Consider the following 25,758-nt stretch of genomic DNA (forward strand, 5'->3'; position numbering starts at 1 on the left):
CCTACAGAATATAACCAGCCTCTCTGTGTGACTTTCATAGATTACGAAAAGACTCCCGGCTCAGAAAAGATAACCAGCAGTCATGGAGGCATTGCGTAGACAAGGTTAGAGGAAGCACACGTCAATATCTCGCCAACTGTCTGCAAGGATTCTACTTCTACCACAAGTCTTTACAAAAAGTAGAGAAATACCGACCGTGAAGTGAGGCAAGAAGGCACAATATCTCCGGTTGACTGGATGCTTAGAAGTATTCAAGGTATTAGTCTGGCAATGGTTACGTGTGAAGATAGATTGGGAACATCTCATCTGCCTGCAGTACACAGATGACATTTTTTGAGCAACGTTCGAGGTTACTCACAGTAAATGATTGAAGATCCCAACTGACAAAGTGTAAGACTGCGAGTGTTGATATGCAAAATACTAATTAATCTTCAGTAGCCCGACGGCCCACTTATTTGGTCCAAGTGGTCACAGGTGACCCGGATCACGATAAGGACATTTCCGGATTAACAAAAGTGGGTTGGAACGTATATAACATACCCTCTGAACAGAAAATCCTTATCTTTGAACACGAAAAGTGTGCAGTCATTGCATTCTACGATTGCTAACATTTTGAGCTGAAACTTGGAAGATAACAAAGAAGCTTGAGAAGAATGTCAGCACCGCGTCACGAGCGATACAACGAATTTGCAGACAGTAGAATGGAGGCATGTATCAGACTGCGTCCTTGTTGGGATTACGAGGAAGCGGCCGAGTTGGGCAGGATCACCGAATGTACTTTAGAGTGGTACCAATGAAATCAAAACGCCATTGAGAGCAGCGCAGGGCTTAGCTGGTGTGATGACATTTGGAAATTTGCAGTAATCTTTCTAGCAGATATCCACACATGCTCTGTCTCGTTCTGACTGTGTCGTTCGATTCTCCTTAACAGGCATCTGTCAACAAAAGACGCGAACACATCCGGCACCCCGACGGGAACTTCTCAGACAGTTCGAACAGCTTCGCCAGGCAGGTGAGTGCGGTGGCGGCCACAGTCTTTTTTTCAGATTACTAGACTTTCTTTTTCTTTCCTTCTGATGTCTGACCCCGGACACACGCGCGTCAGGATTATGCATGTCGCTTGCCTAAACAATAAACTCTCCTTGTTTTGTTATCGCGAGCTTTGTGTACCTTGCCTCAATTTTCGCGTCGTTACTGTTGCTCGTTTTTGCTGACGCGATTCACATCGTGGCCCCACTCAAGCATCGACATTCTGCCACGGTTCTTTTAGTTTTCAGCTGCTACCTCTATACACATCTGTATTGCTCAGTTATCTCTATAACGTTGTGTCCGTTTATTTCCTTCTTTATTAGTTAGCTTCGTTGCATCTTACTATTCCTTGTTTGACGCAGACACCTCTGATGCATAGATATTAGAGAGAAATAATTGTATGCTTGTAATGCAGACCCATCCACATAGACAACGAAGTGTGTACGAACTGCTGCTCAAATTTTTCTGACCCCGTGCATCTCACTTTTTGTGTCAGCGAAGTATTCCAATAAAAACGGCCAATGCACACTCGTAATTCTGTGATTACATTGTACGCGAGCTGTTTAAATGTTGATCTCTTCATCACATTGTCGCCCTGTTCTCTTTAACGGTCCTTGCTTTCGGTCTCGTGTTGACCGAGTTCGGGTGAACGGCACCTCCTTGGCGCACACGCGATACGCCGTCTTTCTTGCGGCGTTTTTGTCCAAAACAGTCCATGCCGATGTCTTTAGTCTACGGGAACGACCTGACGGAACGTCCAAACCCTGCTCAATAGTGGAGTGTTATCGCTTGTCCATGCGAATAAACAAGATGGGCAGGCCTGGTAGGAACTGTGAGCCCTGCGCTGTGCGCAGCACATCGTACAAGGATAAGTGTTCTGTGTTTGAACATTTGATATGGTTGGCTCACCAATTACATATAAATGTAGTGACTATTCTTTTTCGATTTGGCGTCACTAGCGCTATCCCGGTGTTTTGCTACCGTCGTTCTCTGAACTTTGGTTGCGTTCGCGGGCAGCTTGCAAAGTCCCGAACGGCGCTTCTCCATCCGCGCGTACGCGCGCCATCGTAATCGCTGGAGCGAAGCGCACGCGCTGCGTCTCGTCCTTCGGCGCGTATAACGACTGGCTGCCGCCGCACTGTCGGTGGTCTCCCGTCGGGCTGGCAGCTGTAAACAAGCGGCCGGCAGCGGCGGCTCTGTCTCTCCCAAAGTGGGCACGCCAAGAGCCGTGGGGGTAATTTTATTGGCATCCCACGTTGGGACTTGCCTGGCTGAGGGACTGGTTGCTCCGGCAACGCTCACAGATGGCAAGAGGGCAAGAGCGTTGCTGCTGCTGCTGCCGCCACCGTATCACGAGTACAGGGCATCATCGCCGTCGTTGTCTGCTGTACGTGTGGGCGCTGTACGTGTGTCCCGTGTGTTCTGTGCAGCAGGGTTGGATAGCCAAGGCCCCCGTGTGGCCTGCCCGATGTATGTCAGGTCGCAAAACTCTAGCTAGTCTCATAGCTATATATGGCAGCATACTCTATCTAGAACGAACCATTTTATTTTACGTTTGCATGTTTGCTTATTTGCGTTGCCTTACTGACCCACTTATAAGCGTTGGGTATAGGCGCTGTTGCGTATGAAAAACGAGCACTGTGCGGGAAACAAGCGCATGCGCAAGTAAAGAGGCCGAGAAATAGGTCGCGTAAAATAGGAAGGATACAGTGGAACATCATATACAGTGCTAGGAGTACAGAGTATGCAGGTTATCATAAAAAGTTATCCTATTTTGCTGCCGTATCTGCAAGAGCTGCTCTATTGTGCAACGCCACGATGCAAGTAGATGCTAAATAACTTTCCAGTTGTGGTTTTCTTTCTGAGACATTTAGAGAGCACGACGACACTGTTACACACTGAATTCAAATAACGATGGAAATGAAGTTGACCTGAATTCCTCATAGCCGTTGCAACTGCGGTTGGATGTTCGTGCAGTAAACACTTGTCCGCCAAGTACATGCAGAAAATTTAAGTTACCTAAGTACTGATGCTGGGATTATTATAATCTATATAAAAAAGGAAATATAGTTTGGAGGGAGTAACACGATAGGAACTGTTGAAGTCGCTGACATATTACAGCCAAGCGAGGTCCAAGGGGAAACACATGGTTTGGCCGCGGGATCTGAAGAGACCTCAGACACGCCGACAAGAAGGAGATACTTATAGGTTAAGGCGGTAAATTGCAATAGGAAACAGAGTCGACCTAAGTAGGCGCCAGGCAAATGCTGATGAAAATTTTCACACCATTGAACCTGACACCATATCGGTCGGGTTGGCTGGCTGTGGAGCCACGCCTGTCCGAACCCGGAGATCGCCTCCGGTGCCCCCTTTGCGTGTCCTCTTCCTTTGGATCTGCTTTGCTCAGGCTACAGCCGCCTTACTTTTGACGACACCAGGCTTTCTGGGTGCTGCACACAAAGGCCATCCAAACAGACATCTGACGATAATGTCCTTCATCGCTCAGGATCTCAATATTCGTCTGCCGGTGATGTCAGTGTCAGGACGGAGTGACACCAAACATTTATTTAGCTTATGTAGTAAAAATTCAGGGATAAGCAAAACTATGAACTGCGGCAAAGCAACGCAGCTATTTAAGCAAACCACAAAGTTGAATCTATAACCACTCTCACGACTAATATTTCATGATTTCCCTGGTGGCTGAACGATTGCAGCTGCCACCTGAATGGCATTTACATGAAACCCTTTGCATGAAGTTCTTGCTTATGAGCGATTCTCGCATTTTTTGAAGCCACCCTGCTTTCTCGTTTGCTTTCCACGCAATGCCTTTCGATGATCGTGCGCGGGTGCAGAGCAGTGTGCATTAAGCACGCAGCGGGCTTTTCCCTTCGACGGGGCACCGACGCTACAGTATCATATAGCGATGCTGTAAACAAGCGATTCATCTCAGGTGATGAAGGACCTGCCTCGTCGACCAATTTGGGCCATGTCGTGCACAATGCCGTGAGTCGCCTTGCGTTCCTTCACGCAGCTTCCTTTTCATCTCTGCTTACTTGCGTCCCAACCCTATCTTCGTCTCTCGAAGGCGCGCTTTTATTGTCTGTGCTCGTCCACTTATGCGCTTGAACTGTGTTCTTACGTTGCATTGTCCAGGTTTCCTTCATATCGGCCATTCGAATAGTTCCGTGCATGTGTACCGCCTGGAACGTCCCGGACATGGTAGGGTTGGAGTAGCTGATTCTCCAAATCCCTGTGCGAGCTAACGACAGTTTGCTAGCGTAGTTGCGTTTTCACCTGAGGAACATGCTTTGCCGGCGTCGATTTGATATGGAGCCTTCTTAAAGCATGATGCGGTCCGAATTTATTGTAGTATTAAACGACGTGCAGAAACGTAGCTAATTAACTAGCGATAGTTACAGTATGATTACGCGTGTATTGGTGCTACGTCTCACCACCGAGTCCGTGCGTTAGCCAATCAAGGGCGAGAACCTGAAGAACGGCTCGTCCGTTGTCCGCGGCTAATGCCGCCAGTCACAGGAGGAGTCGAAACGAACGATAACGCATGTGTTAGCGGCGCCTCGCAGCCATGCAGTTTTTGTTCCAGTCTGGCTGAAGAAACACGTTGCTCCTGTGCTGCAAGATGCTGGTGCTACGCGGTGTAGTCAGTTAAAGGACACTGGAGAACGTTCTATGGTTAGTCTCAGTGATTTTGGAAACGTGAATACAGTGGCTCTACATCAAGTTTCATGTTTTAGGATTTACTAAACGTAAATTTTTCGAGAACCACGTGTATTTTTCAGGCTACTTCTATGTTCCGCGTTCCCGATCATTTGTAGTAACCACCGATTGTAAGTGAGGTGTTGCAGCCGCAAGTATGGCGCGTTGCCGCCAGCTGGCGCTAAACTTTCCGTCAGTACAAGGCTATGAAATACTTTGGGTTAAAGAATACAAATGCATCGGTGTATGGATAAACGAAGGCAATAGATATATGGAAATACAGGAAAAAACAATAATAGCTAAGGGGAACAGAAATGTGGCCATAATGAAGCACATAGCGCTATATGGATACAACAGGCACGAGGTGCTCCGGTGTATGTCGAAAGATGTAATGGTTCCAGGACGTACACTCGGAAACGCGGTTGTTTGCTTGAAGTCGGTCTTACAATCAGGACTCGGTGGCAGCCAAAGGTCAGTGGCACGACTAGCATTGGGCTCTCACGGGAAGACTACAAATGAAGCTGTGCAGGGTGATATGGGCTGGACTAGTTTTGAAGTGAGGGAAGCTCACAGTAAAATTGATTATGAAGAACGGCTGATGAATATGGAAGAAAGTAGATGGGTTGCGAGAGTGTTCAGGTATTTGTACATGATGAATATTGACTCACGGGGAAAAAAATAACTAGGAAGCTTACCAGAAAGTATGCGACTGGTATAGTAACCAACATGACGCCACAAATAACGTCAAACGCAAAGTCAGAGAAGCTGAGACAATCTTCTGGTGGCGGCAATGGAAATGAAACCGCGTATGAGCAACTACTTATTAGGTAAAAACGATATCAGGAAAGAAACAATTTATGATAACGCAAAGGGAAGCTCTTTACTTTTTGAAGCGAGATTAGGATGCGTTAGAACGCGTAGTTACGAAGCGAGATATACACCAAGGAATAATCTTGCGCTTGCTGCGGTAAAGCTAGGGCAACGAAGGAACATGCTTATTATAACGTGAATATGTCAACCCAGCTATCGGCTTAAGCTCCTCTGGTAGCTCCTTGAAGCCCTTGGGTTCAGGAATAGCAGGGAGAAAGTAAACATGTCCGCAGTGGAGATTAGTAAGAAGCGATTGGAGGTTTGAAGGCAGAAAAGTAGGGAGAAAAAAAAAAGAAAAAGAAGCAGAAGGCGTGCAAAAACAGTTCTTAGTGATGGTTCAGGAATTTTGATGCTAGGAATTGTATGTGTGCGTGCGTGTGTGTGTGAGAGAGAGAGAGAGATAGATAGAGAAAACCCACTGCCTCGTTTCAAAGAGGACGCTCGTAGCAGCCATCCATACAGCCAGCCTTAACTTTTGTGCTCCGACGTCAAACAAAATGTCAGCGCGGCATCTTCCTGTATCGAGTCGTGAAATTTGGCGAAGCGTTAACGATATTGTGGAACGTCTTTAGGTCGTGCACATGTAATTTAGCTTTGCGCCGCGGGACGCTCCTTTCGTTGTCATTTAACGGACATCACGCTGTGAGCGAGGACTTGCGTGACTCGAAAGTGGCAGTGGAACGTTTTATTCAGATGCCACGCCCAGCCTCCCACACCTCCAGGCGAGGCCGGCGCTGAAAGGGCCCCTCACCAGGCCACATAGCAAATTTCGGTTATACGCTGGAAGTTGTTACGTGCTACCTATGGAGTGTTCTATAGCAACAATCTTTCAAACTAGTTCATTAATAGCAGAGATAGAAATATTTGAAGTGGCGCGCACCCATGATTTCAGGAGGCAAACGGCACGGCCAACACACACACTCTCTCCACTTGCCCCGTCTAGCCTCCGCAAGCGATATTTCCTTCCTTGCGTTCTCCCACACCGGAGGCGCAGGATTGCGTCACGGGCGCCGCCGCCTTTATTTTTTTTTTTCCGCTCTCGTTTTCGCTGAGTGGCGCAGTTTCTTTGCCGGTCTCGAGCACGCGTGCTGTTGCATTTGTCTCGTCTCGTGCAGCGAACGATATTGCGCGCTCTGCACGAAAGCAGCTGATCAGTGCCACATTCACGAGCAATGAGACAACCGTGAGAGGATGAAAGAGCATGATCGCGATGCTGGAACACGGTAGAAAATAGTTTTGTTATCTGTGCTTGCGACTGCACGACGTAGGAACAACCACACGAAACGGAAGTACATCTCTCTTGCTACGTTATGAAGTAAAACAAAGACACGCAGACATTCGGTTTGTATGTTTTATTATTTCTCTACACTTTAATGCATCTATTGAAGCAACATATTAAAGAAATAACGTTGCCTCGAATAATTCCCGAGGTCACGCGTGTCGCCATAAGCGAGGTCACAGCACTGCGACACATGTAAGTAGGCGCACTTGCGCTGTGCACGTCGACCCTCCGGCTGCGCAGTGCGGCGCCCGCGAGGAGAAGGGCAAACGGCGTTTGGTTTGAAGTTAATCATTCCGCGGCGCGTAGGGATGTAATGCATAGCGCGTACCATCGCTATAGAGCGCATTGTATGCACTGCGCTTGTCAACTCAAGTCGGCCAGACCTGGTGAGAGGAGGGGCCCTTTAAAGGGCGTCAACGAGGACATGGTCCACTATATTTTTTACCTTTAATTTTTACAATTCTCATTGTCTCTGTGACTGCCAACGCTTATGTTAGCGCTAATCGTATTGAGTAGTTATAAATCCTCGTGCGTACTTTCAACCGCAGTGCTGCCTTCCTGTATATATATATATATATATATATATATATATATATATATATATATATATATATAGAATGAAAGCTGGCGTTGGAATATACAAAATTCTGTACTATATATCTCAGCTACGAGAGGAAGCATCCGTGAACGGCTCCTTGCAAGTAAAGGAAGTGACGCGGCTTATAGCGATTCAACGAATTCAATCTACCACGGATGTCCCGCGTTCAAGTGGTTGTTCAGGCGAAAGTCTGGACCGGTAACCGAGGCGGTGCCTCCGTTTGCTTCAACTCCAGCTTCGTCATTTTCTATGGAAGCTATTCAGTGCTGCCAACTCCACTGAAGTTTCCCTAGGTTTAAGGATTCTGGGCATTGTTGAGAGAAATTTGGGGAATGTTATCGAAATCTACGGAATTGTTGCACTACGAATAAAGCACTGCTGCGACACAACAACGACCGGTACATGGGAACTTCTGCCGTGGTCACGTGTTTCGATTTCAGTAACCGCGAATTAGCTTCTCATTTTCATATGAAGTATGACTTACGACCGTTCTGCAGTGCTGTGAACGCACCGCGCCAAGCAAACGACAGGGTGTGGATGCCATGGGCTTGTTAACGAAGCATTGATATTGCACTATTGCCCTTGTGCTGTGGGTTTCTGTCCACTTTGAAAGAAACCTTTATCTGCAACCGACAAAACAAACGTATGCTGCAGCACAGTGCAAACCAGTAGGCAAATCTTGGTGTAAGCGGGGAACAGATACATTCTTCTACCGCTGAGCACGATATGGCCTGGAGGAAACTGTCCATAGGCAGAGCAACCTTGACAGAGTCTCAGTGGTGGCGTGCTCCGGCGATTTTTTTTTGTAATGAAGGAGCGAAAAAAAATGAAAATGGGCCGCGTATTAGCCTGCTTCACTGCAAGTGACGTGTGAGCACGTAAGCGTGGTGGTGCTGCACCAGTACATGGCACACAAGAAACATTTATTCCGCATCTTTTACATTGGTGTCGAGTAGTGGGACACTGATTTGACACTGTTACATTCTGTAGGGGAGGCCGGACGCCCATCTTCCGTACAATTCCAAAAAAACTGTTCTTTGTAAAACATTTTTGCGTGTAGAGAAAAGTATAAATTTGTTTACACGTTCTTCCGTGAATATGGCTTCAAGCAACGCTGTGTTCTTAGTCAAACTAACATTGCGAGACTATTTCAGTTTCATTCCAGTAACTTTCTTTAGTTTAATATTTAATATCGAGCCTAGAAATACATTTAAACATAAATTTGCAGTTTATTTGCGTAACAGAAGAATTTACCTTTACAGAAACCGTATCGACAGACTGAACCGCTTCTTGCAAAAATCTAGGGAAATGTAGAGCAATGATTAGAGTTAGGGGCAAATTGGCTTCGTAGGTTGGCTGGACTGTGAAGCATGAAACGATGTTCTTGCTGCTCTTGCGTTCTTCGTTTCTTCTTTTTTTTCTCTTCTCTCGCGTAAGATGTTATTGTCTTCTTCCCCCCCTTCCGGGGCCAACGATACTTTGTTTCCACGCGCTGTCTTCGACGTCGTATCGGGTCAGACCCGCGGCTCTGCGGGAGCCAGAGCGGGTTCCAGAGTTTCGACCGCTGCTTCCCAGGTGGCGCCGGTGGCCCGAAGGAGAGGGAAACCAAATAATCGCCGGGGATTTGGTAAATTGGCTTGGGTCCAAACGGGCGCGGGCACGACGCAGCGATGGCGTCACAACTGACGTCAGCAGCTGGCTTGTGCCGGTCGGACTCGGGCTCGGTCTGGAATCACCTGTCACCTCCAAGACTCTTGCGAAGATTTGCGATTCTGTTTCTGCCGTTTTCCAGTCTCAGTGGATTCTATTTTAGTTTTTCATTTTTTTATTCTCTTGGTGTTGACCTTTCTCATTTTCAAACTAATTTTGATGCACCTGGCAGGCACAATTTAAATATAGTAGTACGACGAACTCGAACAGGCCTTTCTTTAGGAAACTGGCTTTGGTGCATTAGCTTTTGAGAATATATTGAGAAGCTAGCTGCCTTGTATGTGTTATTTACTGCAGGGAGGCGCATTGTTGCCCTAGCGTCAATGCCTGTAAAGATCTAAACTGAGGAACTCTGCCTACGCGCTACCGAATATACGAGGGCATACCAGAAAGTCGTTGCCCCTGTTTTTTGTCAGCCGAAATAAGGCACATACAGGCAATTACAAATATGCGTACTATTACGTAATACGTACGTATTTGTCCCATCGCAGCACTAAATTTGAGAAATGTGGTCGTCAGTCAGCGATGCACGCTGCCTCCCCGAACGCTCATTCTCATTCAAATCTTCACGGCCCTTTTGCGAACTCACACCACCACGACTTAACACTTCTCAAAGCGAGACGCCTTTCCTGCATTTTCCTGTGGATTTCGATGGGCGTTCGTCCCTTGCTCCGTAGAACACCGAATAACACTTCGTTGCTCGTACGCCGTGAACGTGTGAAGCACGACCGCCATCCACAACTGACAGCAACGCCGCGCCGCGAAGCTGCAGGCAGATAAGGCCGTGCCGGTTCAAGAAAGGTCTACCGCTGGGAATCGATATGTTGACTTCACATTTACAGCCATAATTTCGCTAATTATATATATATATATATATATATATATATATATTCCAACAACAACTAATAATAATAATAATAAACGCCCGACCTTCGCTCGTCGCGTATGCGTACAGTGCTCGACGTGCAGCGTTTCCCCGCAGTCTTCCCCGCTAATGCACCGCCCACGCGTCACGGTGCGTGTCCTTCCCTTCTGCTAACGAGACAAGTAGACTCGCCGCGCTCCTCGCATTTTCCTGCTGCCCGTCGACTCGCAGGAGATGCCATCTTTCGTTCTTTCTTTTCTCGAGTCCCCTCCGCTGCACTCGGCTGCAAGCGGGGCATCGGCGTCGCGCGCACCGCCTAGAAACGACTCGTCAGTCTCAGAACTTGGCAGCGGCGTCGGGAAGCTGGAGTGACAGCTACTCTGGCCGCTGTGGCTTCTTGCTTCTTGCTTTCCCTTTTCTCGACACGGGGCCTCCCATCCCATTCTTCGGCTCCCGTTCTCTTTTCGTATGCCGCCATCGCAGCCGTGGCGTTTTGCTTGTGTCGCGTTCCGCTCTCGGCGGCGCTGCAGTTGTGGTGCGCTTTTCTCGTTCCGGCTTTATTCCTTTTTTTTTTTTTTTGCTTCCGATCTGGCCTCGAGCGTCCCTGACGCCGCGACACTTGGGAGGACCGCGGTCTCGTGACTAATGGGCCCTCTAATTCGGGTCTTGTCGTTGTACCCTCGCCTCATCTGCGCGCGTGTTTCTTCTCTCGCTCACTCCGGTTTCCCTTCGTCACCCCTTTTATTTAGTCCCGTTGCTTTTTTTTTTAACCGCCCAGAAGAGCAGTCCCGCAGAGCGCGAGAGTTTGCGTTACGACCAGGGCGTCGTCGTGACGCTGCACCCGTGTCCCCCCGACGGCTCTCTTCGGTTCCTGGTCGTCGCGGCGCGCGTTGCGCGTCTTTGACTGGAGCAAGGAAAATAAGTTGCGAAGCTTGAAGCGTCTTTTCGAGCGGGTCTTGCTGCGCTGTCGTGTCGCGTGCCACGCGCAGCGGGTCTTGTAGCCGTCGTCTGCTGAGCCGTCGTCTGCGACGCTGTGTCGTGCCTGCACCTCTAGCAGCGTGCGGCTCTTCGTGTCCGGGTGTCCTGGAGCTCGACGGAAGAGTGCGCCAGTGCGCGTTACGTTTCGAACTAGTGAGCCTTTCGGAAGCGTTTCGCGGAGCTGTCAGCTACGTTTCTCCTGTTTCACCTAACAGCGTCTCCTGCTACCGCCTCCCACTCCTGAGGCACGCGGCAGACCTTGGACTCAACCTCCTAGTGTCACAATCATGGTTACTGCGCACTTTGAAGAACCTACTGCTTGCAGCAGGTTGAACTTGCTGCTTGCAGCTTTGTGACTTGTGCAGCTTGTGGCTTACTTGCACAATTTCGTCGTGGGCCTCCGACTTTCGTCAAAAAGATTATTTTGGTACGTTATCCCGCACTACTTCGTGCCGTGCAGGGAAGCTGAGCTATTGTCGGATTCTACTAAATGCGTCGCTATTCTTGAACTGGAACTTTCACGCTCTGTCTACCGTCAGATGTCGTGAATTCTTTGGACGCAGATCTTGGTGCGGGGCTTTGGTTAAGGCCGCAGTTTCTCCGTCTAGTCGACCAGGCAGAGTTCACTGCTAATCGCACAACCATGTCGGTTATTGCTGCGCACCGTATCCCTTGGGACTGCACAGATGTGGTGCAGGTTCTTTTCTTTACGGCTTCGCTGGCTGAAAGTTGATTCTGGGTGGATGATTCTTGTGGAGAGTCTAAATACGAGAAGGGCCGGGTTGTGCAATTGATGCCGGATCGGTGTAATGGCAGCGGCGTATTGCTGAGCGACCTTTGGCTGCTGCGCACGACACACAGCTGGCGTCTGCATCTCGCCAGTGATCGTCGCAGGGCAAACTCTCGCTGTCAGCGCTCGGCGGACGGCGGGTAGCACAAACTGTGGGGTCTTCACGAGGTGTCGACACGTCTCTGTGTGCTGTGCACTTGTGTTTGTGTGGTGGTGATCTACGTGTTTCTTTCATCACAGTGCGCCGTGCTTTTGAGTGGTTTCTGGCGCCCGGAGTAAAGCGCCGTCTGCATGACAGAGTGTGCGTAAGCACGCCGCCCTTTTTTTTGTGCTTCGTCGGGCTTTGGATGTTGCGAAGGTGACCCTCGTTGTCGGAAGCATCGACCATCTTTTCACAGAGCGGATACTGGTGCCGTTTGTCGACTTACGCAACTGCTATTATGGCGACATTGAGAAGCCGCAGGGATCATGGATACCGAATTCCCCTCTACCGGCGAAGGGTAGGCGTGACGTCTTCGTTTCTTAAAGCCTGTGTGTTTGAAAGTGTGGTTGAAGTGAACGATGCTGCCGTGCTTCCTAGGAAATGGGCATCATTTAAGTCTGGGGGGTATGGACTTATTATACCTATATTTCATTTCATTTCATTTTATTACCTTAAAGACCCCATTCGGGGTATTACATAAGGGGTGGTTAACATGTGAACACAAGAAAAGGCAGGTGTTACATTGAAATACAAGTTTCAACAGTTTCTAGAAATTGTGAATGACATGTGATGGCAGCGACATTAATGGGTAGGTCGTTCCAGTCCTTAGCAGCTCGAGGAAGAAATGATGATTGAAAAGTGACAGTTCGTGTTCGAGGACGAGAAGCTTGGAGTTGATGGCTGGTGCGCTGTGACATGCGTGAAGATGATGGCGTGACGTAAGGCGGGCGGCTTAGTGAGCTGTAAAAAAATTTGTGATAAAGAGAGAGCGGGGCGATGCGACGACGAAAAGCACGAGATGCCAAGCTAGATTGTGCCTTTAAGTGTGAAATGCTGATGTTATATGAATATGAAGAATGGATGAATCTAGTCGCACGATTCTGAACTGACTCAAGTGCATTGATGATATATGTTTGATGAGGGTTCCAGATGGCGGCGGCATATTCCAGTTGTGGTATGACAAATGATTTGTATGCGAGTAGTTTGACGTGCTGTGGAGCATGACGAAGATGACGCCTCATGAACCCAAGGGACTTGTTTGCTGACGAGATTACGTTAGTGGCATGCGCATTCCAGGAAAGGTCGTGGGACAGGGTTACGCCTAAGTACTTATAGGCTTGAACTGATTCTACTGGGACGTTTGCAATTGTGTAAGTAGACAGATAAGGATTACGACGGCGGGAAATTGAAATAAATTTGCACTTGTTAGGGTTCAAGGCCATTTGCCAACGGTTGCACCAGTCCTGCACGTTATTAAGGTCATTCTGGAGAGATGCCTGGTCAGAGGTGTTAGTCACAGTACGATAAATCACACAGTCGTCAGCGAACATACGAATAGGACAAGATACATGCAGCGGAAGATCGTTAATCTATATTAGGAAATATGTAGCTATTTATGTTGCTTTCTTGCAAATATCACATATCCTGCAGCTTTTTCCACGTGCTTTCGACATCTAAGATGTTGGACAACGTGCAAAAGGAAAAATAGAAGGATAGCTTTGGCAGAGAGCTTTCGTTACTTCTGGGTCGGGTACATGTTGTGGGCACTTCATTTCATCTTGGTGCGTTGTCGATTTTGCTCCTCCCTACTCTGTGCGCGAATTGCTGTTCTGGGTGAAGTCGTGATCATAGTTGCTCGTCGAGAACGTTATGTTTGCCTTTCCGCAAGTGACCAGGGCGCATAGGTGAGATTACGCTGACAAAGTGATATTTAATATAATTTATCTAAGTTAATAAAACGGTTTGTATAGTCCCTTTTGGTTATATCCTGCTAAAAAGGGCGGAGTATCGTAGTAAAGGCTATTTCTTCGTTTATGTAAAGAGAGGAGAAAGAATAGGAAGCAGACCGGCGGCGTAGGCATTATTAGTTTCAGGTAGCTTAAATAGTTGTGGTGACATATGTAAAGCTCTACAAAACGCACACATACGTGAAGACAGAACGAACGCTGAACAATGGGGCTACAGGGTCCAGTGTACTAGAATATGCAACCGTTAGGTCTGGTCTTTTTCATGTTGTGTACATCTTTTACCGCTGCGCATATGCTAAAAAATACTCAAAACAACTAGCACAACTGTTCTGAACTAATAGCTGTCGCTACTCGCTCTTCGGTCGCGTGATACGTCATGGTGTGGCGGTAATACGACGAACGTAATGTGTACGTTAAGCTAAGTCAGGACATAAGGTGTCACGATGCCAGGTTTCGGAACAGCCATCTTTCATTTTGTGATGCTTCTACGCAAAACACGCGGCTGCGTGGGACGGCGCGTGTCGAGCGATTGCGGTGCCGTCGGCGCCAGTCGGTGTGTTTGACCAGGCGTCTCCTCCACAGCGACGTGCCGCGGATGGGGAGCACCGAGATTTGCATTTAGAACGGCCCGCCTTTCCGCCGTGCACGCGACGCGACGGATGGGCGCCGACCGGCGTTTTTCTCTTTCACTCTGTCTGCGCTGCCTTGTGTTCTTGCGCCTTCCCCTGCCAGTGTTCTTTTTCAAAATCTTTTTTAATGGATGGCAATGACGTCACAGGCAGTACAGTCCATTGTTGTGGGCGTGAAGAGAGAGAGAGAGAAAAAAAGAAGAAAACCGTAGCTGGGTGCAAGTCGGCCAGACGCGAAGACGGGATGGCGCGGATGATGGCAGCTTGTGTTCGAATGTCGTCCTTCCGTCTCTCGGATGTCGGACGGTTTGTCCACGCGGCGAGGAAGAGGGAGACGAAGTACGCGGTAGTGATTTATTGGACCATTCTTCTTCACAGCGATTCGCTTGATGTGCAAAACGCGGAGCTCGAAGCTGCGTTTTTCGCGAGCATGGCAGGGCACTCGCGAAAACGACGAGCGTGTGCGAGAGATCCCATGTGGTGTGCGGTGGCAAGCTGCCTCTTCGGCTGGCCGTATACCGTCGCCTGGCGTAGCCCTTCTAAACGTGCTCTGTACATGCCTCGCACGCAAAGTTCAGAGATGCCTTTAAATTCGATTTAGTAGACTTGATCTTACGAGGCAGTATTAGTGTGCTGGCGAGCAGGAGTTATTTTGTTGCTGTTTATCTTTATTCTGTCTGGTGTGTTTGTATACTAATCGCACGCCTGTTCCTTCGTGTATGTACCACTTCTTGCCATATTTTGAGTGTGAATGCAGTTTATTGGCATTCTGCTGCCTGAAGCAACGTCTCAGGTTCAATTTTGCGCACCGAAATCGCTTTCTGATGAGGTGAAAAAAAAAAAAAAAGTCTGCGAGGTTGTTTGCTCTTGAGAGCGAAGGAGATGTAGGGGGTAGGGGCGATCGCTGATTGGAACTTGCGCTTCTTTTGTGTTTAAACTTGAGCTTGGTGTTTAACCAAGTATTTCACAGCGCGTTTATGTAATTTACAATGTGTGTTAACGCCATACTACGATGTGCAGAGACTGTTTATTCGCTGTCATTCCCTCTAACAAGTGCCTTATAGATAGGTCTATTCACCGCACGAAACGACTCCGGCTGCGCACGCAAAGAAATATTGCTTCCCTAGAAAAATGTGTTTCCTACCTTCTTATATGTTTAACTGATAGTCTTTAGACCTTAATTGTCATGTTTGCTTGCTACTACGGTTTTTGCAGTCACACGCACACGCGCGCACACACACACACACACACACACACACACACACACACGCACACGCACACGCACACGCACACGCACACACACGCACACGCACACACACACAATGAAGAAAAAAAGAGTACGACGTACGTTGAATTAGCACAACATATTTCACTGCCGTTTCGCTGGTTCACCAGCCGAAACGTCAGTGAGTGAAATATACTGTGCTAATTCAACGTACGTCGTACTCTATTTTTCTTCAGTATTGCTTTTCTCTCTTGGACAAGTCGTTGCGATGCTTGCAATAAAGAACGCGCAATGAGGCGCGTTTTATTGCCTCTATTCGCGTATAAGAGTGTAGCATACAACTGTATAACGCGCTTGAATGGAATTGCTGCTGTGCAATGTTTATAACGTGTAACAACCGCGCTGAATAAACGATTTGTATGTAAGACACGACGAGTGACCACGTCGTCTCGGTAATACGAGCTCATTTTACGCGAGATTCCATGTGAGGCAGGGTCTCTGGGCGCCTCTTGTCCAACCACAGGCAGCCTTGTTAAAGGGCATCCGCCGCGGCTGTGGGAGGCAAGTGCTGCCACCGGGTGCCTATATACCAGTCAAATAGGTACCAGCGCGCTCCCGGTACTGATGCTCGACCATGATGGGACCTCAACGCTTGGGAAGGAGTGTTTGTACCCGATCCGGCCTTCTTGATGAAGGCCAGTACCCCGGCTGAAAGGTCGACATTTATTGTTTGTTTTTGCTTTTCCACGTGCGCCTGCGCTTCTTTCAACTTATCATTTAATACACCTGATCCGGAGAACTATTTCCTTCATATATATAGCATATGTGGATTACCATGAAATTAAAGGATGCTGAAAAATGCGTAAGTGACGGCTATCTATATCATTAACGTAACGAATTATCAATCACACAATGAACCATTCGGGACCGGTAAATTATAAAACAGCTACACTGATTTTTCTTTTCCGGAATGGTTAGACGGCCCCGAGGCCTACATTTCTCTCCCCTGGGTAAATACGCATATGGCTGCGCATGTGATCAGGGTTGTCGCTGGGCCGCGTGTAGGGTATACGCATACTTTGGCGCCGGTGACGTTCCAAAGCCGCGGAGAGCAGAAACAGCTGTGCTTGTCAACCGAGTTCTGGATCGTCGCGATTATTTCAGGAAGCCTGGTACGATATGCCGTGTCTCAGCTCCACTCGTGTGAAACTTTTGATAAAGGAAGTAGTACCCTTTCCTTAATATTTCTCTGTTAGGCCGTTGAACGATTACGTGCTTTTGTTGTCCTAGATGCTCAATAACGTGCTTCTTACATAGCGAACGAACCAACAAGAACAACGAATAAAGACTTAACAGAGCACTCGTGTTACGTTTTCTTCTTCGTCCTTCTTGGTTCGTTCGCGCTGTAAGTATAGACGCAGTTGTACCGACTCGCCTAGCTAGCTATATATACCGTACTACAGAAGCTTGCTTACTGTGTTCGTGTAACATTTTATGTTTGGAGCGTGTGCAGCACATTCTTCGTGAGCTAGAGCTACGGAAGTGAAACCGGCAAATAAAGGAATGGTGGGAATGGGCAAGGAACAGGGAAGCCTAGCCTCTCTCATGTACCTACCGTTATTGTTACGCTTATTCTGCCCAATGATTGGCGTAAAACAAAAACAGCTGCTTCCGTTGGCCGAGTCTGGGAGCTTCTCGCCTGGCGGCTCGTAAGTATTGCAGCGCTCACTTTCGCTCCCGGTGCCGCACTCAAGCTTACTGGTTCAATGCAGAGAACAGTGGCGGCTCGGTATGTATACGGGACGGAGCGGCGGGGGGCTGCCGCTCGCAGCTTGTGGACACGCCTGCGCTTGTACGGGCGCACCGGCCATTCCTGCGACACAACAAGGAAGCGTCGACCGGCGCGGTGCTTTTCTCCATCGACCGGTCGCCATCACAGGCGACGCGCGCAAGCGACGGGGTAGAGGCGAAACAAAGAACGCGAGCCTTCGTGGTGAATAAGGGAAAAAGAAAGGTGGTCGTGTACTTCCAGGTGACTCCCTCTTCGATTTCGTTTGCCGATTTTTTTCTCGTCATCTCTGACTCACATCTGTAGGTGCGCCACGCAAGCTCTCGAAGGCTTAAACTTGATGTACAAAAGGCTTACTGAGCGGCGAGCCGTTTATTGCTGGTGTTTCAATAGCAGGCGTGATATTAGCTAGAAACAGAGTTCCCTGGCCCTCGTCGAAGCACTTCGCATGGCTTTTGTAGTAGTTAGGCAACAGGTATTTCCGGTCGCGCGTGCTTGTTGCAAACCTCGTTCTCGCTGATTATACGGCCATATGATCTTGCGGGAGCGCGACGCGTCATCTCTCCCATCTCCCGCACCTGAATATGAAGGATTTTTTTTTTCGTGTATCACAGCGTACCACATAACGCCGATCGAGGCGCGGCACCCACAGGCGTGCGCCTTCGCTTTCCTTGTGACGCCACTGACAAACCCGCGCCATGCGCGTAACGCTGCAGAAGGCAGCGCCTGTTGCCGTGTCGTGTCGGCACGAGGCCCCCGCTTCGCTTGTCGGTGTTGTCATTCCTACGCCCCGACTCCGCGTTCGGCCGTCACTCGAGGCTCGCATACCGGTGCTGGGCGGTTCTCCCTCGCTGGCGCGGCCGGTTCCTTCGGGCCAGCGGGGGACGCGGCGGCTGCCGAGCCCGCTCTCGGCCGAGCCAGCGCCTTCTCTACCCGCGTCTCTTAGTGGCCGTCTAATTTTAGTGCGCGCTCTGCTCGGCGGGAGGTCCTCTTGCTGGTCTTCTCTCCTTTAACCTTCGTCTTCCTCCTCTGCGTCTGCGCCGCTCACCTTTAGCTTCCTTCGCGGTAATTTTTTTCACTCGCTGGCTCGGCCCTGCATCAAGAGCGCCGCAGTGAAGAATCTGTACTTCCTTTTGTGATTTCCTCGCGGTGGTGGAAAGGGAAACCCGGGCTGCTTTCTTCAGCGTGCCGTCTAAGTGCGCGTGTTCATTAAGTTCGACGCCATGTCCGCGACAGTGGTTCCGTTAGATCCGCTCCTATTTTCATCTCTCGCGCGAGGAGTCGTTGCCGCTGCAGTGAGGCGTCTTTTTGGACGCGCGTAACGTCGCTCGGAGGGCGTAAGCGGCACTCTCCCGAGCTGTTGCGGCATCGACACGTCCTCTTCTCAACCCTGGCTCTGCGCGTGGGCTCTCAGTGGCGCTCGTCCTCGTTCTCCTTTATGCAACATCTCGTCCTTCGCGGGCTTCTGCTTTTAGACCCTGCTGCTTCTGTCACTGTGCCCCGCCCGGCACCGGTGTGATTGCGACACTCGTATAACGCCACTTGCCTCGCCGCCTGGCGTTCGCGGCGGCGTGCGTGTTCTGTACTCCTGTTTAAAGTTGGACTCCTGGTGTCTCATTGTTTCTTTAGGGCGATGCCTTTTTTAAGCTCGGGCTTGACGTGTACTGCTGACGTTTACCACTGACGTGCACCGCCTACCAGCTGTGCGGCAGAGGGCGCAGCGCCAAGTACCTATCTGAGCGCGCGCTGCTTAATTAATGAGCCTATATTTCGTCACCTGAACTCCCACCCACATTTCGGCTGAATGGTGGCCGTGTCCCCTAATAAAAAGATATTTCATTCATTCATTCATTTGTAGTCTTTGCGAACCGAATGTATTGGAATTTAAAATGACCCATTTCTGGAATGCGTCCGGTGGCTTGCCTTTCCGTTACAGTTCGTTACCCAGGCCTCTTCCATGGCCTGGCTTCACAGCTGGTGGGTCATGCCTAACTGGTTCTGGTTCCATAACCAAATATAGCATTGTTTACAGTTCTCTATTTGTAGCCTACTTCACATCTGCTCTTGGCTGTCGATTTGAGCTCCACTTACTAGTGGCTTTGCTTAGCCGCCAACATATTTGACCTTACAAAATTTGTTCCTGGGGTAGTTGGTTCATGCTGAACAACTGAATACTGGTAAGCGCAGTTCCAAGGCGGGACAAAAGAACGACACAGAAGTACGGGACAAGCGCTAGCTCGCCACTAAATTTTATTGTGAAGATTTCGCTTACTTGCACAGCAGACCAGGATCGCGCATGCGCTCTGCCCATCAAGCCAACCAATGCATCATGTCAAGAAGCGTATAGATTCTTTCCGCTATTAGAATTCTAGGTAGGAGTGACAATGCTTTGGCAAGAGAAGTCATGGAGGCGTATCATATTAGAAAGAAAAAAAGTGCCTGTATTAGCGGCAAGTCGGTTGTTTTGCGTAACAAAGGAAAGCAGTTTTTAGAAGTGATGCTGTAGTCTATACGCTTCTTGATATGATGCATTGCTTGGCTTGAGGGGCAGTGCGCTTGCGTGATCCTGGTCTGTTGTGTATCTAAGTAGGCAAAGTCTTCACAATAAAATTTAGTTGCGAGTTAGCGCTTGTCCTGTGCCTCTGTGTCTTTCTTTTGTCCCGTCTTGGCACTGCGCTTACCCGTATTCCCTTATATACTTAACCTATTCGTTAGGAAGTGATTATAATTAACAGCTCGAAGGACGCACTTGGATCAGCGCTGTCCTTATCTCGGTCGACATCCAAGTCCAATCTTCGCGCTGTTGTCATGTCTCGGGTATATAGATAAGCTTGAAGAAAGGTTTACGTACCGGCAGTATCATTGCTAGAATACTTTGCCGGATAGTGTGCGCGATATGGGCCGATCGATAGCGCAGTTGTGCCTCTCAGTAGTTGAATGCTGACTAGACTGGCGGGTGCGGGAACGGAATCAGCATGTGCGCGTGTCGTGCTCCTTCCGCGCTCCTTCCGCGCAGTCGCAACCTCGGTTTCCTCACCGTCATTTCGTACTCTGTTAGCATGCCGCTCGTCCGTGCAGCTCGCTCGTTGACCGAAAATAGCGCGCTTCGCGTTCACGCTCCGATGGAGGCGCCTCTCCCGTTCCGCGACGGCTCGCTCATTCGCGAGAAAGGCGCAAGGTGTTCGCTTACCGCGAACGCTGCGTCGCGCTTCCCCCCGTGGCACCGCGCTCGTTCGCCCTCGACCCCCGCGAGGCGCCAGCGGCAGCGTTGCGACACCGCTTTCCTACCGGCTCAGTTCGTGGACGGCGGCAGTGGCCCGCGAGTGCGGGATCAAGGTCGGGCACGCGCTCGGCCGGCATGCCGCCGCGGCTGCTCTGCTTGACGAAACGCGCGCGCATGCTTACGTTCGTGTGCGTAGCATTCCGCTTGGTATTGACCCTTCTCGCGGCAATCCCGTGGCCGCTGCCATGTTTGATCACGGGGTTACGCGTCCATTGCTTGCCTCAACTGCCTCCGTTGAATCCGTGTTTGGATGTGTATGACGCCGGTGCGGCTTAGCAAAGCGCTGTTTCGGGAGATATCGTACACGGTTACCGGGTGGACGACACGAAGCTTTGGCCACAGCTTGAGAGAACACGCAAAAGCGCTTTCGGAGCTGATTAACCTATTTCCAAACGGCGCGAGCAGCGTATGTGGTGCTTGTTCTAAAAGCGGAGTTAAATATGTATTCCAAGCTATACAAGCTTTCCGCTCATGAATTGAATCAAAATTGGTGTGTTTTGCTCTTCGTACTTTATTTGGCAAATATTTTGAAGCAGCGGCTTGTCAGGTTTCTGACTCGGTAAAGTTCCTCGGTGCGGTTACTATCTGATTATATTCTGCCTAATCCCTCGCGGGTGTGCGCAGTTCCGATACATTTGTTCTTGCTGCGCACAAGGCTTGAAACCTATTTTAAACATTTTAATACCTTGTAGCAAAGATGTATTATCGCTAGTAACTCGCTTACTCTTGTTGACCGCTTCGACCATTCGTGCGCTATCGGAGTATTCCGTCACTTATAGTGCGCATATATTCAAGTGTGATCCCATTCACTTTTTCGTGACACGTTGGCGATACAGTGGACGTAAGCTTCCTTGCCAGATGGGGTAGACGTGCGTAGAAACTGGGCACGAAACTTGATATGACAGGAAGTGGAGCTACTCGTTTTTCATTCTTTAAAGAGCGGTACTCACTCTTGCCCATGCTCCGGGGCTGAAGCCCTATCTTTGAAGGTTAGCGATACAACGATGGCGGATGTGCGAATTTTTGTATCCACGAGGACAGCCGTACATCTCGAAGTGCCGGTAACACGTACGGACATTCTCAGCAGCGGTCCGCGAACTTTACCTCACAGATGCATTCCATTCCTTGATATGCCAGTCACTATTTTTGCAGCTAACTACTGTACACGTCTTCAATCCACCTGATTCAATCCAGCATGATTGGAGCATAGTGCGTTAGCGAAAACTCGCTTGCATTTCCGACAGCTGATCGCACAGAAGCAAGGTAGAAGCAGTAATGGTTTCGTATTCGTGCGCTGTCGCTGAGGCGACGTGTGGTGCGCCGCCGAAAGCGCCATCTCGTTTCTCTAGAACAAACTGCTCCGCGAGAAGGGTCAGTAGAGTGAAGACAGTGCTAAAGAAATATGTAACACACAATTCTCAGACGATAAGTGAACACAGAATAACGTAATGTTTATCGGTAAACCGAAATAAGCAAATTAACTGTATAATCTCTCGCGTTGCAATTTCACGGGGAGGGGGTTACAGCAATGAAGGTTCTGCTGACTGGCGGCTATCGAATTCGTGCGTACTTCCTTGAATAATGGGATGCCGTCATTAGGTGTTCATTCAGTGCACTCAGGAGATCGTATACGGTGGGGTGCCGTCGTGCAGGGATGAATTGACTTCGATTGCGAGGTCCCGTTGTCAATCGTGTAATGTCTCTTTTATTGGGATTAAGGATGTTGACTCTCCAGTTCACATGAGAAAAGTGAGGTGATCGCTGATCGTAAGGTCGTGTCACTGCAGGATATTTTCAGACTCGAATATCGCTTGTGCATTGCTGCACTGTTAATGCTATGGTTCGCGGCTGATTTCCACATGGTGCCTCGGAAGGCAAGCGTTACAGCAGTTTGACTATGCGTCGGGGTGCCATGCATGCGCATACGTTTCGGAATTTAGAGAAGGTAGTTTTTAGTTGCTTTCAGCCGTTTCGCTGTCTTCATACGCAAGTTGGCACCAACGCGGACACCTGCCTATTACTAAAGGTTTTCTGGCAATCAGATGCGTGTTGTCGAAAAAGTTGCCGCGGTCCCTACCTCCTCGTTCCAACACCCTTTAACCGGGTTCCTTACAAACCTACCCTCTCCAGTGAGCGATAGGTACCATAGTTTACGCGCGTGCTTTTGTCGACAAAATCAGTCGTGCGCGCAACGAAAGAGCGAAGGCAAAAGGAAAGTATGAAAGCAACAAAACGAAAGAAAAGCGATAGTATAGACGAGCTCGCAGCCTGCACGAGACAGAGAGCGCGCGGCATGTACGGGGCTGGAAACGGCCAGACTGGAGAGCGCAGCGAGAAAGCTGTCGAGGCTGAGTTCTCCGAATCGATAGAGTGGCGGCGGCTCTCGGAAAAAGGCCGCGCAGTCTCGCTCTGCTTGCTTTGCGTTTCCTCCTCTCTCTCCTTCTCTCTTCCGCCGACAGATTTGTTTTCTTTCTCGACGATGGGGGCCCTCCACCCCCGTCTCGTTTGTGGGTAACGCTGTCTCGTCCTGCTGCTGTTGTGGGGTTTATTGCCGCATATGCCCTTTTATTGCTTTTTCCCTGGCTTTCTCGCTCGTTTGTTAATTTCATTAATAACGAAATAAGTTTCAAGGAAACCCGCCTGGGTAGGAGGAGCCATTGGAAGTAGTTGAAAGTTGGACGCTGACCATAAAAATTTGAAATTTAGAAGTTTCGTTCCCCGCAAAGGAGCCTTGTTCACTTATTAATCTCTCTCTCTCCCTCTCTCGCGGGCGCGTGTGCATGCATGCCTGCGTGCGTGTACGTGTGTATACGCGTGCGAGCGCGCGAAATTCGGCTTGCTACTTCTCAAACTGATGTGCCGCAATCAAGTAATCTCGTAGTATTTCTTTGACTTGGCTTTGTGTGTTTCTTCTCCTACAAGCGTCTTGCCTTCTGACATCCTTTTAAGAGAGCGAACGATGGCTTAAATTAATGTTATGGGAGCTTGGCTTTACGCTGCAAACGAGGAACACATTGAGAGAGAGCGAGAGCGAAGAGGCTGGACAACTTCGGAACAAGGAATATTAAGTGAGGGAACAAAACTAAAAGATTTATGTAACCTTGCACAAGATTTTGGGCAGAAATGTGCTCAGCCGACAGGGAGACCCCGCACCAAACAGCCTCTATCCAGCTTTAACTGTATCAAAACAAACGGGAAAATTTAACAGCACACTATGTGTCTTCTTTCGCAGGTAGTCCCTTATCTCAAACGCTGTGGTTCACGTTACGTGCTAGACTAGCGAAGTAGGATTTTCGTTTTAGTTGACTGCTAAAGTTTTGTGATTCATTGACACACCCCGCTCATGCCTTCACTTTTTCTCTTCACGTGTGTCTTGACTGCGTATGTTTCTGTGAACTCCCAAACACTTATCTTAATCGGCCGTTTGCGTGTCTTCCGTTTCTGAAGCGCTAGTTTCGCTTTGCGATGTGTAGTGGCACGCAGTGGCGGGAAGTCGTTTTGTTGGCCTACTCGCTTCTGCTTTTTGCGGTTCTCCGCTGGCCACACTGTTCCGGCGACCGTCACGCCTTTGCCGGCAAGACGGCACGGTTGCAGAGCGCCAAGAGCGCTTGACCGTTCCATCCCGGCGGCCCTTCTGCGTGCGCGGATTTCACAATAGATGGCGTCACGTGGCCGCTCAGAGCTCCAGCTCCAGCCAGCCGTTGAACCCTGCGTTCCGCTCTGGAGGGCTGAGAGTCTTCTGGGACTCGTTGATGTAAATGTCTGTATTACCCTTGTCCTCACTGGTCTCGCTTTTGGTTGTTGGTTTTAGTCTAACGGTTCGGCGCCCAGCTAGAATTAAGTAGGCTCGGTGATAGGCTGGAATCGTTGGCCGTGGCCGGCAACGCGCACTCCACTGGCCACCTAATGGGATGTAGGTACCGATGCAGAAACGTGGTCATTGTGCGCTTGGCCTGCGCCCGAGACTCTGAAGGGTCCCGTGTCAAAACCTTCCCCCCGTGCGTGGCAGCACAGCGCGATTTGACCGCTTTGCGGGTCGAGCGCCGGCTCCGGTATGCGCATTTCTCGGAATCCGCAAGCGACCGCGCGCCTCTAAGGAGACAGCCTTTCGCTGAAATAGTGCATTTGTTCTGTTTGCGAGCGCGAAAAAAAAAAAAAAAGATTGTTCGTTCGTTCGGACGTTCGTTCGGACGTTCGTTCGTTCGTTCGTTCGTTCGTTCGTTCGTTCGTTCGTTCGTTCGTTCGTTCGTTCGTTCGTTCGTTCGTTCGTTCGTCCGTTCGTTGGTTCGTTGGTTCGTTCGTTTGTTCGTTCGTTCGTTGGTTCGTTCGTTGGTTCGTTCGTTGGTTCGTTCGTTGGTTCGTTCGTTGGTTCGTTCGTTCGTTCGTTGGTTGGTTCGTTGGTTCGTTCGTTCGTTCGTTGCTTCGTTCGTTGCTTCGTTCGTTGCTTCGTTCGTTGGTTCGTTCGTTGGTTCGTTAGTTGGTTCGTTCGTTGGTTCGTTCGTTGGTTCGTTCGTTGGTTCGTTCGTTGGTTCGTTCGTTGGTTCGTTCGTTGGTTCGTTGGTTCGTTCGTTCGTTGCTTCGTTCGTTGGTTCGTTGCTTCGTTCGTTGGTTCGTTGGTTCGTTCGTTCGTTCGTTCGTTGGTTCGTTGGTTCGTTGGTTCGTTGGTTCGTTGGTTCGTTGGTTCGTTCGTTGGTTCGTTCGTTCGTTGGTTCGTTCGTTCGTTGTTTCGTTCGTTCGTTCGTTCGTTCGTTCGTTCGTTCGTTCGTTCGTTCGTTCGTTGGTTCGTTCGTTCGTTGGTTCGTTCGTTCGTTCGTTCGTTCGTTCGTTGGTTCGTTCGTTGGTTCGTTCGTTGGTTCGTTCGTTGGTTCGTTCGTTGGTTCGTTCGTTGGTTCGTTCGTTCGTTCGTTCGTTCGTTCGTTCGTTCGTTCGTTCGTTCGTTCGTTCGTTCGTTCGTTCGTTCGTTCGTTCGTTCGTTGGTTCGTTCGTTCGTTCGTTCGTTCGTTCGTTCGTTGGTTCGTTCGTTCGTTCGTTCGTTCGTTGGTT

At 49.4% G+C, this 25,758-nt stretch overlaps 1 protein-coding gene across 2 annotated transcripts in view; it reads left to right on the forward strand.

The window, feature by feature from the left end:
- Positions 1–25,758, forward strand: part of Ca-beta (Calcium channel protein beta subunit) — a 132,401-nt gene that overhangs the window by 29,508 nt on the left and 77,135 nt on the right. Inside the window, exon 2 of one of the 2 annotated variants that reach the window (XM_050189867.3) lies at positions 932–1,012. In XM_050189867.3, the coding sequence (XP_050045824.2) occupies positions 932–1,012 (81 nt within the window). Of the gene's footprint in view, positions 1–931; positions 1,013–25,758 lie in introns of those variants that run through there. The other variant, XM_055077454.2, reaches the window with a different exon arrangement.

This window comes from Dermacentor andersoni, chromosome 2 (genome assembly GCF_023375885.2).
Source record: "Dermacentor andersoni chromosome 2, qqDerAnde1_hic_scaffold, whole genome shotgun sequence".
Lineage (NCBI taxonomy): Eukaryota > Metazoa > Arthropoda > Arachnida > Ixodida > Ixodidae > Dermacentor > Dermacentor andersoni.